Here is a 15,486-nt window from a genome sequence, read left to right on the forward strand (position 1 = left end):
GTGAACATTGTGTCCCATATGTTTATATGGTGGAAAATTATCAAAAGAGATCAACGTAAGAAACCCGGAACTGAATTCAGTTCCTAGTTCCGGCGGTCTTGCAAAGAACCAATCAGAAACTGAGAATTTACTTCCCTTGCAATCAAACTCTCGTGCACACTATACTCATACACACACTATTATACTCATGCACACTAAACTCCCTTACAAACACTATTATACTCAGATACACACACATATTCATACACAGATACCACCACTATAGTGGTGTGTGTGTATGAATATAATAGTATGTGTAAGAGACTATAGTAGTGTGTGTATGAGTAAATGTGAATTATTTCCTAAACGGCCTCATAAGTAATGACTCATTAAGGGTTAGGTTGTTGCTGTTCACCTATTGTGACACCTGGTGGCAGTGCTGTGTATAACAACACCACATCAAGAGGTGGAGAGGACAATATGGAAGCAGCAACAGCACAATACGTCACTATACTACACTTCTCCCTCTGCTCCTGTCATAAATACTGCAGCCACTAGATGTCGCCCTACAATAAAACACAACTATGGGTCGTAAACAAACGACCAATGGGTTTGATTTTTACTGGAGGACAGTCTCCAACTTGCTCTTTGATGAGCTCCATCTGTGGCCTCTCTCACCTGGATCCAGATGTGGACCAGTAAAGGTGCACTAGTCTAGTGGTTTTCAAAGTGGTGGCCAGGGCCCCTGGTGCTATAGGGGGTCCTCATCAAATTGGAGGGAAGGTGAGAAAAAAATTCAAATAACAGAATTAAATCTAATTATTATATTTTGAGCATTATTTATGAAATATAATTTCTAATAATAATATAACATCTCAAAACCTAATTTACCATGCTAATCTTTCTAATTGCCTGCCAGACAAAATATCATTCATGACGTCATGACATCAAGCCTCAAAACTCGGTGGGTTTGCAAAGAAGCTAATGCTATTTGGAGGACCATCGGCATGGAATAGTTTATGAGCGCCTGCACAAGTCAATATTTTAAGTCAAAAATCCAACCAAGGTTTTTTAATTTATTACAGTGTATTTATTCACAGATCCAAATTATTTTAGTTTAAACAATGAAAATACAATGTAAAATAAATATTTAAAAAATATACAAACAAAATTTACAGTAGGACAACTCCAGAATAGGTTTTTCAAATGTTCTACATCTCTTATGTTTATTTTTCAAGATTAATAAAAGTGCATCAATAATATTTACAAGCAAACCCAGATACAAATGTATAACAAGTGTTTCCTCTGGGATTATTTCGAGCAGCGGCATCATACATGATGAACAAACTGAGCAACAGAGGAAAATGAAACCAAACCTGTACAAAATGTTTAATAATGACAAACCTGCACTACAAATTATGGTACAAACACTTCACATATAAATATAATATAATATATTAATATAAAATGCATTTGATACTCTTTCATATGCAAAAGAAAAATAAACCTAAACTTTTTCTTTCTTTTTTTTTTTTAAATATAAACTGTTGTTCACCTTTATAAAATGTCTTGTTGTCTCTTGTTTTGTCGACGATGTTCTTCTGTTCATGGACCTGGAATAAAATCAGGATAAACTACTGTAAATGTAGTATTAAATACATAAAATGATACATTTAAATAAAAAATCACAATCTCTATGTGGAGTCAGCAAAGTTCAAATAGTTAAATCAAAAATTATTACACCAATAAAGGTCTAATTTAGATGTGAGAGACATGTTGAACAAAAAACATAAACTCAAAATTCTTTTTAACGATATCTACCAAAGCACATTGAGCATTTATATATTTCAAGAGGGTAAATTGAAGAAATAAAAAGTCGCAATCATGAGATAAAAGTTTGTTTAATAAAAAAGTGAAGAGAAATCGATTAAACAAGTTAAAGAGCTGATGTTAATGTTTTTACCTGTGGCTGGATCTGAATTTACATAGTCAGAGCTCTGGTCTGCACCGTCACACTGACCTGCTGAGATGAACATTACAGACACAGTTTCAACAGTGATATTAGTGACACTGAGTTGAAAAAAATAATGTTTTTATTGTCTAGGTAGACATTAATAGAAGTTTATAATGAACCTTGTCCAGTGTTTTCAGAGCCTCTGATTGATTCATAGACACAGGCGTCACCTATGGGCCAATCAAAATGAAACAAAGTTACATCAGTCACCTCATGTCAAAAACATTTCCAAGTGTCTCTTGTGAGTTACAAATAGATATGAAAGTGTTGGAAGCGACATGAACAACTGACCGTGGAGGAGAGAGGAATAAACCTGCTGTTGATTTTCATCATGGTGGACTGAGTCCTGATTCTCTCTCTGAGTCTGAGTGAGTCTGAAACATGGAGTTTAAAAACGTCTATTAGCAGTGATGATCAGGAACATTTCAAAGTAAAACATGATAAAGATGTGAAATATAGAAGTGCTTTTAATTGGAGATGAGAGTTTGTTGTACGAACCTGTTGACACATGGACCTGTGAAAAGCAGAGTAGAATTCATATTAAAAACTGAGGCACTGCTCCATGATGTGACATCTGAAGTGATCTGTTATTAATCAATAGTCAATATCTCACCTGTCATTTTTCTGCAGACAAACAGCAGCAGGACAATAATCAATACTAGTCCAAAAAATAGCCTAATGACTGGCCACACAGGAAGAGAAGAGTTCTCAGGTCTTGGGACAGCTGTAAACATTAATATAATAATGTTAATAAAAGTATCAAATGAAATTATTCATAATGAACTTTTATGAGCAGGTGAATTCAAGTTTGACAAAGCTAAAAATATAATAGGCCTAAACCTTTTTTTTGTTGAGAAACATCAGCAGGAACAAGATGAAGAAACAGAACAATCAAGGAGCTGCTGTTCGGTTTGACATGTTTTCGTGGAGACGAGGAGAGAAGGAACTTAGATCTTAATCTGGTCCACAGTCAGTACGTTTCTTCAACTGGGCCGCCCCTGCCTACACGCAGATCACGCACAGTGCGTAGGGCCCCGTGATCCAATAGGGGCCCCGTTTTGCACAAAGGAACTAGATCAGCTGTCAGCGCGAGGCAGGAGAAGAGGGAGAAGAGACCTTTTTTTGTAATCTGACAACGCACACGCCGTCATGCGTCGATCTGACCAATCACTGGTCAGATGCGCTGCAGGCACTTGTCAAGCAGCTGCAGGTGAAGACGTGATCATGGCTTCGAAAAGAACGAGTCAGGCGCGAGCAAGAGGGGAAAAAAGCAAAACAAGAGGAAACTCGCGCTTCTCTCGAAGGTGGGCATTTGTTGAAGTTAGTGCTGCTGGGTCGTATTAACGGCGCCGTTACCGCCGTTAATGCTGCTAATGGTGTTAACGCCAGCACTAGTAAAAATGTAAAACTTTGTGGCATAAGCAAGCACTAGACCTCCATGCTCAGCACAGCCGCTGCTGCTGCAGGTAGGAGGAGAGATGCTAGCCTCCAGACAGTACTGTAGATGTGGACTGTGGTCTGGAGATGAAAGTCATTTTCCAGTGACCCTTACCATTTATTAAATGTCTTGTTAACACCTTTGTCTGCATATTCACCTCTGTTCAAAAGCAGTGGTAAATGTATCAGTTGTTGGTCATATTTTCGGCTAAAGTTTATAATCTATTTTATCACCACACAAGGATCTGTTGGTGAATTTAATCTATGACAGGCAGCTTTGGAGGAGATATTAGAGATAAATATTGATAGAAATTGGTGTATTTGATACTTTGGTTGACAGAAGGAACTAAATTTTGAAATATCAGACTCTTTGGTACTGAATTAGTATGTTTTATTAGGATTGTAGTTGTAGCCTATATAATAATAATAATAATAATAATAATAATAATGATGATGATAATAATGACAGTAATAGTAATAGGTATAAGTATCTGCTAAACTGCCAGTATTAGTGGTTGTAGTTTGCATTATAATTGATTATATAGGGCCCGACAAAATTTTTACGCTTAGGGCCCCATTTTGGTCAGGGACGGCCCTGTGGGAACATGAACTTAAAAATCTATGTGTTTAGTAGCATTAACATTGGTTTAAGGAAAAGTTCACTGACAAGAACATGGTTGAATTCAGTTAATGACTGAATATTTGATTCTTAATAGAAAACACACAAGAAACAACCAACTGACCTCCAGACCAGACAAACGTTGGTTCACTAGTCTCAGTGTAAACCACTGGGTCTCCTCTTCCAGCCTGACACACATATCCTGCTGTGTGTGTCTGACCATGGACCATGTAGGAATCCTGTTCAGTCCCACTGCTGCTACCAGGGAGCAGCTCAGAGCGGTAGGAGAGCTGTGATGGATCAGGAACAGCCTTAGACCAGAAGAACCTCCATCCTGCAGATTTAAGTCCAACCTCACACTTGAGAGTTACTGAGGCTCCAGGACTCAGCCATGATGGAGACACAGTGAGGACAGGCCTGGGTTTGACTGTTGGGAAGTTGGACACAATATGGACAAACTATATGATACAGTTTCAGTAGAAAGGAACAAAAGAAGAGCTCTTTTCCAAAACGCTATAAATCAATTTTAATAGTTTTCCAGAAAATGATTGTTGGCTCAGTCTGAACATGTTGAATAATGATTATTAAATTAAACAACAACATTGTTGATTAAAAACTCAAAGGTCTATTTTTTTAACACTTTTTAATGACTTGTTGAGATTTTCAGTTTAAATGAAACATGATGTGATTTACCATCATACACTGTCAGTCTGACTGAATCACTCCACTCTGTTGTAGTAAGTCCATCACTTTTCACTCTGCCCCTACACCTGTAGTCTCCACTGTGGGATGATGAAGCAGGACTGATCCTGTATTCATGTTGATCTGGAGGTTTGAGTGAGGTTGATGTTTCCCACTCATACGTCCACTCAGTGTCTCCTCCCTGGATCTCACAGCTGACAGTGATCGTCTCTCCTCTGTAGATCTCAGACCAGTTGGGTTGAAGAGTCACAACAGCTCTGTTTGGAGCTGTTGATGGTCAAGAATTTAACAACAAAATGACAAAAAGTTAAATAATCAGACATAATATTTGTCTGTCTCATTTCCATACCCACGAGCATTAACAATCCTGACTTCTTGACTGTACTCTGTGTAGTAGACTGGGTCTCCTCTTCCTCCTCTGCACCTGTAGACTCCTTCCTGTGAGACACTGATCTCTCCACTTGTCTTGAAAGCAGCATCATGTGGGTTCAGAGATTCAGAGAGTTCATTGTCTCTGTACAAGTTGTATTTCCAACCAGATGATGGGTTCACAGAGCAGGTCAGTGTCACACTGCCCCCTGCTGGTAGGACTCTGTCACTGGCTCTCAGTGAGGCCCGGGGTTTGTTTACTGTTCAGTTCACAGAGAAAAATAAGACAAGTCAAAGGTTAAACAGGATTTGCTTAAGAAAAAAAAATATTCTCTTTTGTGACTGTGATGAAAAAGTTGAATTTCATTTTACATATTTCAGCAAAAGCTCATTTTCAGTTTTTTTGTTACAACACTAAACACAGTTTAGTGTCTGGAGCAACAATTAAGTAGAAAGTGCTTTTATTTTATTTATTATTTCATTGTTTTGTTCAGATAAAACAGATTTTTAAAGTCGTAAAACAACATTTTCATATGGATAAAAAAACGTCACACTTACATGATACAGTCAATGTGATTTTTTCCCACTGTGTTAATAAATAGTCCTTCTGACCCTGGCACCAGTAGTCTCCTCTGTCAGACTCAGTAACACTGTTGATAGTGAATTCTCTGAGTGATGGAGGTGTGTATGAGCTGGTTGTTCTCCACTCATACGTCCACTCAGTGTCTCCACCTCCCTGGATCTCACATCTGACAGTGATCTTCTCTCCTCTGTAGATCACAGACCAGCTGGGCAGCAGAGTCACAGTGACTCTACTGGAGACTGCTGATGTAAAAAAACACACATTTTACTCTAGGATAAACAGAAATACATCATATGATGTCATGGCTGTTTCAATTGTCTGTAGATAGGCAAATAAACACATGAACAACATCAATTGAAGTTAGAGACGGAAATTATTGAAACAACTTCAAGCAACAAAATCATGAGGAAAAAAAACATTTGTACATGAGGTCCCAAACTTCCTCCTTTGACTGTCAGACACAAACAGCTGATACACGTAGGGAGACAGCTGTCACCAACACACTGGACTTAGTCTGACACTGAGGTTACTGCACCACCTGATCACAGGAAATACTGGAAAAGAGACTCAGTTAAAGATAAATAAGTGATGTTGTCGTGGTGTTGTTGTTTTTTGTTTGTTTGTTTTAGTTAACATCAGAATAACTGCAAAAAGGACATGAACATATTTTAACTTTTTGCTTTTATTTTGAAAGCATCACCAGGAGCAGGTGTTGGGAAACAGCAGCTAATAAATTCCAGCTGTTTGTTCAGTGAACCTGATGTGTCACAGACCTGACACTGTTAGTTAGACTCAACATCAATATTCAAATTCTCAGCCTCATGTAAACAACTAATATTTCTTAGAAACTTTGAAAATATTATTAATTATTTATATTCTACTGCATGAATCAATGTGATTATTTCAATAATTTCCTCACTTGGCTTTTCATTCCTCACTCCTCCATCATAACATTGTCAAGTTATTTTATTTCTTGTTTGCTGTTTATATCCAAATGTCTCTCTTACAATACTGATGAACAGAATAACAGATTTACAAGACTAAAGACTAAACTCACCAGTTTCCTTAATGGTGACTCTGTTGTTTCCGTGTGTGGTGAACTCTGGTTCTCCTCTCCTTCCTCTGCAGGTGTAGATGCCTCCCTGTGTCATGACTCTGGTTGACTGGTCTGTTTCTCCTAAATACTGAGGTGTAGCAGAGTCAGAGATTCGTCTGAACCAGTCGTATTTCCAGCTGTTGGACTGATCCACAGAGCAGGTCAGAGTCACTCTGCCCCCTGCTGGTAAATCTGTGCTGTCTGCTGTCAGAGTGGCTGTGGGTTTATTTCCTGTTGAGTTGAAAGCAAAAAAGAAAATAAGAAAACAATTAGGATGTGATTCTGTTTTATTACATTCGAAAAAGTAAAGATTTGAAGTATTCCATAAAACCAGAGAATTTATCTGAACAATCAAACTGAACATCCACTTCATATTTTAGCTTTTATTACAAAAATAAATAAATAAATAACTGTGTTCCAAGAAAATTGACAAATGCAGTTGTGCAAAAAATATTTCTCAAACTCTAGGCTACTTCATACTTTTCACTTTGATAATTAATATTTCTAAAGTTACAAAAAACTGTACATTGTCTCTTTTTTAATAATGATGTTACTTCACTAAAACTGGTTTATATTGATCTACTTAGACCATTGATTGACAGATTAATATTTACAGCTCCTATTTAGATCAATAAAACACATTACGAAATCACATTTTCAGAATAAATGACAGTTCAACTCACCTGATACTGTCAGTTTCCTGACTCCACTCCACTGTGTTAACCAATAGTCTCCTCTACCTTTACAGCTGTAGTCTCCTCTGTCAGACTCAGTAACACTGTTGATAGTGAATTCTCTGAGTGATGGAGGTTTGTATGAGCTGGTTGTTCTCCACTCATACGTCCACTCAGTGTCTCCACCTCCCTGGATCTCACATCTGACAGTGATCTTCTCTCCTCTGTAGATCACAGACCAGCTGGGCAGCAGAGTCACAGTGACTCTACTGGAAACTGTTGATGTCAGAAGTTTATATTTCTGAATCAGTTGTTTTTGTGAGAGTTTGGATTTTGAAGAAAAGCTTGATAAACAACACAAACATCATTCAACGGCTTTAACAACAAAAACAGATAAATACACATACAGTAGGCTACAGTAAACATGAAAACATACTATAAGTAATGACCTGAACAAACAGGTGTATATGAACGTATGTGTCTTATATTGAACATAATAATAATTATAATTTTTCTTATTACATAACAAACTTTGTTTACCATCAGCAGCAGACACTGAGTATTACAGTTTAAGATCAAACTCACCAGTTTCCTGAATGAGGACGTCCTCACTGTTCTCTGTGTAAAACTCTGGCTCTCCTCTCCCTCCTCTGCAGTAGTACAGACCTCCCTCTGATACAACAGCTCTGGCTGATCTAACGTCTTTAACCTGATCAGCTCTAGAAGAGTGTGAGACTCGTCTGAACCAGTCGTATTTCCAGTCAGGACCGTCCACAGAGCAGGTCAGTGTCACACTGCCTCCTGCTGGTATGATTGTTGTGTCTGCTCTCAGTCTGGCCTTGGGTCTATAAACTGTTCAGATTGAACCAACAACAACAACAATTAAATGAGTTTATTCAAACAGCTACTACCATGCTCTACTGTAGGCTACATCACATAACAGTAACAAACAGCACATGATTCACTGGTTGACTGGTCACATACTTCAAACAGAGGCTCTGTCACATGACTGCGTTTCACCAATCGAATGTAGCCAGTGACGTTTGACTCTGTCCATTCACCAATCAGACAGAGCCAGACAGTCACATACCGCACACAAAATCTCCGGGGTAAACAGAGGTGACCACTCCACCTCATATTTGAGGAAATACATTGCGGTCAATAGTAGATGTGTTCTGGCTGTGAATGAAGTGACATCAGCCCTGGTATGTGAGGGATGATGCCAGACGAGGTGTTCACTGATCAGGAATTAAAGCAGAAGTAAGCGGAATATTTGTGTTAATATAAGTCTTAAATAGTTATATCTTCCGACAGCAATCACTTATATAGAGTGTTTGGTCCGAAACACAGGTCTGTCAGTCACTGAATGTGGTGACGTAGGGACGAGGGCGGGGACTGCTAACTCCATCGGCTGACAAGAAGTTAGCCAAAACGACCGGATCGCTTACTTCTGCTTTAAAATAAGTAGGACAAAACTTCACTGATGATGGTATTATTGTTTAAATAAAATATTAATTAACTTTCCTTAGAATATAATTTCATTTGGTACAGTATGACAGTGCAGTTGTATGGAAACTACAATGTTTCTATTCTTCCCTGCAGACACCAGTAGATAAAAGCAGAGCAAATAAATGACTTACATGACACTGTCTTTGTGATGCTTTCACTCCACTGTGTTGAAGAGTATGACTACGAGTTTGTTCTGTTCCTACCTCGACGATTATTTTACCCACTATAGTTGATATTTGGTAACAAATAATGCAGTAATTCACTGGATGACACTGACTGCTGATCTTTAAAAAGCATATTCTCTATCATGAATGTAGTAGGAAAAAATACAGTAGCCCTGGTTGATGTTTCAAGTTTCATTGTACTCTAAAGGTTTTTACAGTATATGATTAAAAATACAACTTAATTTATAATTTAAACGCTAATGATCATGGTAAACTGAGACAAGATAAAACAATATTGATGACTTACCTGATACAGTCAAAGAGACGATGTTACTACTCTTCACATCATGTGTTTGCTTGTGGTAAGCAAAGCACTGGTATTTACCACTGTAGCCTGTGGCAAGAGGTTGTAATGTGAAGCGTTTACTGGATTGGTACCGAAAAACCTCCCGATTGTCCTTATTGATTCTGTATTGCCAGTCAGTTTCTTTTCCTTCTTTCACGTCACATATGAAGGTAACAGAATCTCCGGTGAAGAAGGTGGACCAGTTGGGCTCGAGGGTCAACACAACATCTAGAAAACAATACAAACATTCATACAACAGCACAGTTAGAAATACAGTACAACATATTGCACAGTTCTAGTCACAATCTATTGATCCAGTGTGTGTGGATACATAGACTGAAACAATGAAGGGCAATAGAAAGTGCATAAATTATGCAGGTGAGAAATTACCTTCAGCATGTCCAGTGTAGGAGAGGGTCGTCAGCACTAAAATAGCGGACATTAGTCAAAAAAGCAGAAAATAACCAGTTAACAATAACCAGAGCAAATAACTCAGATTTCATTCAGTTTGGAAATATTCAGTTTGAAATGTAGCAACTCATGCTCAAAAACGTGATTATTTAAAAAACTTCAGGAAACAAAACTCAGATCACGTGAAATAAAACAAATGACTTTTCACATTACATCAGACTACAGGTATATAATTTATATTAATATAATGAGCATATATTGTAGCTCTCCATGTAGCTCTGGTCACATCAGCAAAACTGCCACTGGAAACTCACATTAATCAGATTTTACCCAATTTAGTTTCTTTGTATCCACAGGTTTATCAAGTAAACACACAAAGCACAATTTGCATGTATGATGTTCAGCAAACGACAAACGCGAATAACCAACTCTAACGTGTTTGTAAATGGTGTGGAACTTGACATAGTCGAGCACTTTAAATACGTGGGCTTTGTATTGAGATGTAATGATCAACGCTACCACTAGTTGGCACCAGTTGCTTACTCAAGTGTATGTAACTAGGAAGTGCAGGTAAACTTGGATGTTGAACTCATAGGTTGAACTACACGGTGTGAGTAGGCTACGTCTCGTCAATACATGGTACCAGGAGAAATATCTCAACTGGAAAATGAACTTCATACGTCAACCAGAGGAGTTGAAGTTGACAGGAAACGTCAACGAAAACTGGAAAGTATTCAAACAGAGTTTTGAACTATATGTGCTTGCCATCGGACTGGAAGGCGACGACCAGCGGAAGATCACTGTTGCTAACAGTAGCAGGCCGCAGCGCACTGGACGTGTACAACACGTTTGTCTTCACAGACGACCAAAAAGATAAGTTCGATGTGGTCATGGCAAAGTTCGAGGAGTACTGCACGCCGAGAAAGAATGAGACATATGAGAGATATGTTTTCAGAAACCGTGTTCAGAAAGAGTCCGAGCCGATAAAAAAGTATGTCACAGACCTACGGCTGAAAAGTCAGTCATGCAACTTCGGCACGTTATGTGATTCACTGATAACGTGCCGAAGTTGCCGTGACCAGATAGTTATCGGTGTACTGTACAATAAAGTGAGAATGCACTTATTTAAAGAGACTGATCTCACGCTTGAAAAAGCTACTAAAATATGCCAACTTCAGAGAGCGCAAAGGCGCAGATAAAGACATTCAGTAACGAGGGTGAAGCTGCGGAAGTGGACGCGGTCCAGCGCGGGAGACCGAGGACGTCGGCAAGGAAAAGAGAGCCGAGGCAACAGCTGCAGCAGGAGAGGGGAAACTGCGAGAGGTGTGGGCTGAGACACGCGCCGAAACAGTGCCCAGCGTTCGGGAAGGACTGCAGGAAATGCGGTGGAAGAAATCACTTCGCCAAATGCTGTTTCACCAAGAAGAAAGTGCAGCTCGTGGAAAAGCAGAGCGACACCGAGGACGACGAGGAGATGCCGTTCTTTGTGGGTGCAATAGACGAGGCACCGACGGCTTCAAAGGATGAGTGGATAGCTCACCTGGATGTGAATGGCACCGACATCCCACTGAAACTGGACACGGGGGCGCAGGTGAACATACTGCCAGTAACAGACTATAAAAGACTGAAAAACAAGCCCAAGGTGAGAGACAAAAAGATAAATCTAAGGACATATGATGACACTCCTATACCCACTAAAGGGGTGTGTAGAGTTAGTCTGACTAGAAATGATCAGAAAGTGAATGCTCTATTTGTGCTTGTTGAGGGGAATAGACAAGCTATTCTAGGTTTAAAAACCTGTGAGCAGCTAGGGCTAATAAAGAGAATAAATGTCATTGATGCTGACAAAATGACAGAAAACAAACAAACTAAGAAAACAGTGACTACTGCAACAAGAGCTACACATGCTGACTGGGTGAAAGAATACGCAGATGTGTTTAAAGGTATAGGACGTCTGCCAGGCAAACACAAAATCAGGTTGAAAGATAATGCAGAACCAGTCATACACCCAGCACGAAAAGTGCCTGTCGCACTTAAGAAGAGACTCAGGGAAAAGCTAGACTCTTTGATAACTGAAGGGGTCATCAGGAAAATTGAAGAGCCCACCGAATGGGTTAACTCCCTAGTCATTGTTGAGAAACCTAATGGAGATCTGAGATTGTGCATAGATCCCAAAGATTTAAATAAGGCAATCCAGCGTGAACACTACAGGCTTCCAACTAAATCAGACATAACTAGTGCAATGAGTGGAGCATGCTACTTCTCTAAACTAGACGCTTCATCGGGGTTTTACCAGATTGTGCTTGATGAGGAAAGTTCTAGGTTGTGCACATTTAACACTCCCTTTGGTCGACATTGCTTCTTGAGACTTCCATTTGGAATAAGCTCCGCCCCTGAGGTATTTCATAGGACAGTACAGCAGCTCTTTGATGGAATAGAAGGGGTGGGTGTTTTTATTGATGATGTCGTAGTCTGGGGCAAAACAAAAGAGGAGCATGATGCAAGGCTGCGCATAGTTCTCACTAAGGCGCAAAAGTCAGGACTAAAACTAAACAAAAGCAAATGCCAATTCGGGGTTAGAGAAATAACCTACCTGGGAGAGAAACTTTCAGAGGCAGGGGTCCAACCGGATCCAGAGAAGGTTAGGGCGATTGCGGAAATGCCTGTACCACAGGACAAAAATGACCTACAGAGAGCTTTAGGCTTAGTTAACTACTTGGGAAAATTTGTCCCGAACCTTTCAGCTAACACTAAAGCACTAAGAAGCTTGCTAGAGAATAAAACAATGTGGCAGTGGATGCCAGAGCATGCAAAAGAATGGGAGTGGCTAAAGAATAGTCTGATCAGAGAGCCCGTCTTAACATTCTACGATCAGGACAAACCGTTAAAGGTGTCAACTGATGCATCCAAAGCCGGCCTAGGAGCTGTGCTTCTTCAAAAGCATGACACAGAATGGTATCCTGTCGCGTACGCATCTCGCACTATGACCAGTGCAGAAAGAAATTACGCACAAATTGAGAAAGAGACATTAGGGGCTGTTTATGGCTGTGAAAAGTTTCATGAATATGTTTATGGAAGAACAGTAACACTGGAAACTGACCATAAGCCGCTAATAGCAATTTCACAGAAACCACTGGGTGATGCACCACCACGCATTCAACGCCTAATGCTAAGACTTCAGAAATATGACGTGGACTTTGAGTTTAAGCCAGGAAAACACCTAGTGGTGGCAGATACGTTGAGCAGGGCCAGCCTGCAGGATTTAAGGAGCACAACTGAAGAAATTGTGCAAATCCATATAGACTGTGTCAGAGCACACATGCCAGTGTCAGACTTAAAATGGTCAGGGATAGCCAAACAAACACAAAAGGATGAAACATTGAAACAAGTCATGGAACAGATAAACCTACCAGGCCAGGTTAAACTCTCTAAGCCATACCAACACTTTAAAGGAGAACTGTCAGTGTTGGATGGTGTTCTTCTAAAAGGCACCAGGATTGTTATTCCTAACTCATTAAGACAGCAAATGGTCAGATTAGTGCACGAAGGACATCTAGGAATAGAAAAATGCAAGAGACATGCACGAGAAGTATTGTACTGGCCGTACATGAACAGAGATATTGAGACCTACATCCAGCGCTGTGACACTTGCCAGCGCCACAGATATCAGCAGGCCAAGGAACCGATGAGGCCACATGACAAACCAAGGGAACCGTGGAGAAAGGTTGGGATGGATCTTTTTCATCTTAAAGGCAAGGACTACCTGTTAGTTATAGATTATCATTCCAACTACCCAGAATTCACGTGTTTGAGTGATACGACTGCTGAGAGAGTTGTGACGCACACAAAAGCGATCTTCGCACGACATGGGATCCCTGTGACTGTGATAAGTGACAATGGACCACAATTCTCGAGCCAATGTTTTAAAAACTTTGCAGAAAAGTACGGTTTTGAACATGTGACTTCGAGTCCTCACTACCCGCAATCCAATGGATTAGCGGAGAAGGGAGTACAAATAGTGAAACGTATTCTGAAAAAAGCTGCAGAAAATGCAGAGGATCCATACCTTGCTATCCTGAACTACAGAGCATCACCACTGGAGAATGGACTTTCGCCAGCAGAAATGCTCATGAGTAGAAAGCTCAGGACCAGGCTTCCAGCAGCTGCATACAGGAAGGAAAAGTATGTGACAACACGTCCAAACATGAGACAGATAGGACTGTACGACAGAGCAACCAAGGCTCTGGGACCACTCTCACAGGAGGACATTGTGAGGGTGAGATGTGATGGACAGTGGGGACCACTAGCTAAGGTGGTCAAGGAGACAACACCTAGATCATATGAAGTCATCACGGAGTATGGGACACCACTGAGGCGGAACAGAAGGCATCTGCTCAAAGTGCCTCAGAAAGAACTCATGGACAATGACACAAATGACATGCCAGTCATCTCAGACCAATCCTGTTCTGAGACAGACAAAGACACACCAACGGATGTCACACAGGATCAAAGACCAAAAAGACTGATTGTGAAACCAAAGAGACTGATTGAAGAGATATAAAAAAAAAAAAAAAATGAAAATGATGTGAGCAAAAGAAAATACACATGTTAAGTGTTAAGTTCTGAACAGTTAAAGTGTCAAAGAGGAAACTGTTAAGATAAAGTGGTAAATGATAGTAAAATGTGAATTTGAATTTAAAGGAATTTATTTCTGGAAAATATTTCAGTTAAGATGTGAAAGCACGTTAACAAGAATTGATTCATTTACTGAAAAAAATGATTTAAGTTTAAGTGGTACAAGAATACTTTACTTGAAAAAAAGGGAGATGTATTGAGATGTAATGATCAACGCTACCACTAGTTGGCACTAGTTGCTTACTCAAGTGTATGTAACTAGGAAGTGCAGTTGCAAGTAAACTTGGATGTTGAACTACACGGTGTGAGTACGTCTCGTCAATACAGGCTTTACCCTCGATTCGTCCCTAACGTTCAAGAAACATGTCAGTATCTTATCCAAAACCACCAAATTTCACCTGCAGAACTTCAAGCAGATCAGACACAACCTGACGGATACAGCAGCCCGAATGTTTTTATTTTCTGTAATTCTCTCCCGAATCGAATACTGTCTCACAAATTGGTCCCTTACAGGTGTAACCACCCTCAAGTCAGCCGAGTCACTTTACAATAAAGCTCTAAAAGTATTTGGCAAAAAGCAAACAAGACACCACATTTGTAACGTCCTTGACAAACACGAACTGCTGAGCTTCAACAACTTAGTTGATTTTAAACGAGCCTGCTTGGTACACAAAACCTTATACAATCTGGCTCCCCCACCCTTGAAAGATTTTATAAAACGTACTGATAGCCAACCATCTGCTAAGGTCACAAGAGCAGTAGTTAGAGGAGACTGTGCTATCCCCTACAGACGTACCACCTTCGGTCAGGCTGCTCTATCCGTCATGGGTTGCAGGACATGGAATAGCCTGCCGCTCACAGTCAGAGAATGCACCACGTATATCACCTTCAAAAAGCATTTAAAAAACACTTTTTTTCAAACTTCAAACTTCATGTTGAATGGAACCC

General features: G+C 39.8%; 2 protein-coding genes and 1 long non-coding RNA gene across 3 annotated transcripts in view; all 3 read right to left on the reverse strand.

Moving 5' to 3' along the window:
* LOC146969051 (Fc receptor-like protein 5) overlaps window positions 1-15,486 on the reverse strand; it is a 101,043-nt gene that overhangs the window by 36,845 nt on the left and 48,712 nt on the right. The window lies entirely within an intron of this gene.
* Window positions 1,390-2,405, reverse strand: LOC146969053 (uncharacterized). Its single transcript, XR_015034312.1, has 4 exons — window positions 2,285-2,405; window positions 2,113-2,163; window positions 1,943-1,999; window positions 1,390-1,592 (listed from the first exon to the last, which is right to left on the reverse strand). It is a non-coding gene; the product is annotated as an uncharacterized LOC146969053 (long non-coding RNA).
* On the reverse strand, window positions 3,997-10,929 carry LOC146969054 (Fc receptor-like protein 5). Its single transcript, XM_085760444.1, has 12 exons — window positions 10,912-10,929; window positions 10,669-10,813; window positions 9,655-9,720; window positions 9,454-9,540; window positions 8,059-8,325; window positions 7,540-7,749; window positions 6,761-7,030; window positions 5,679-5,942; window positions 5,105-5,380; window positions 4,743-5,018; window positions 4,270-4,476; window positions 3,997-4,025 (listed from the first exon to the last, which is right to left on the reverse strand). Exons 1-12 carry the CDS (start codon window positions 10,927-10,929, stop codon window positions 3,997-3,999), a joined length of 2,115 nt encoding a protein of 704 aa, XP_085616570.1.

This window comes from Trachurus japonicus, chromosome 18 (assembly GCF_045865225.1).
Source record: "Trachurus japonicus isolate A0001 chromosome 18, Traja_1.0".
Classification (NCBI taxonomy): domain Eukaryota; kingdom Metazoa; phylum Chordata; class Actinopteri; order Carangiformes; family Carangidae; genus Trachurus; species Trachurus japonicus.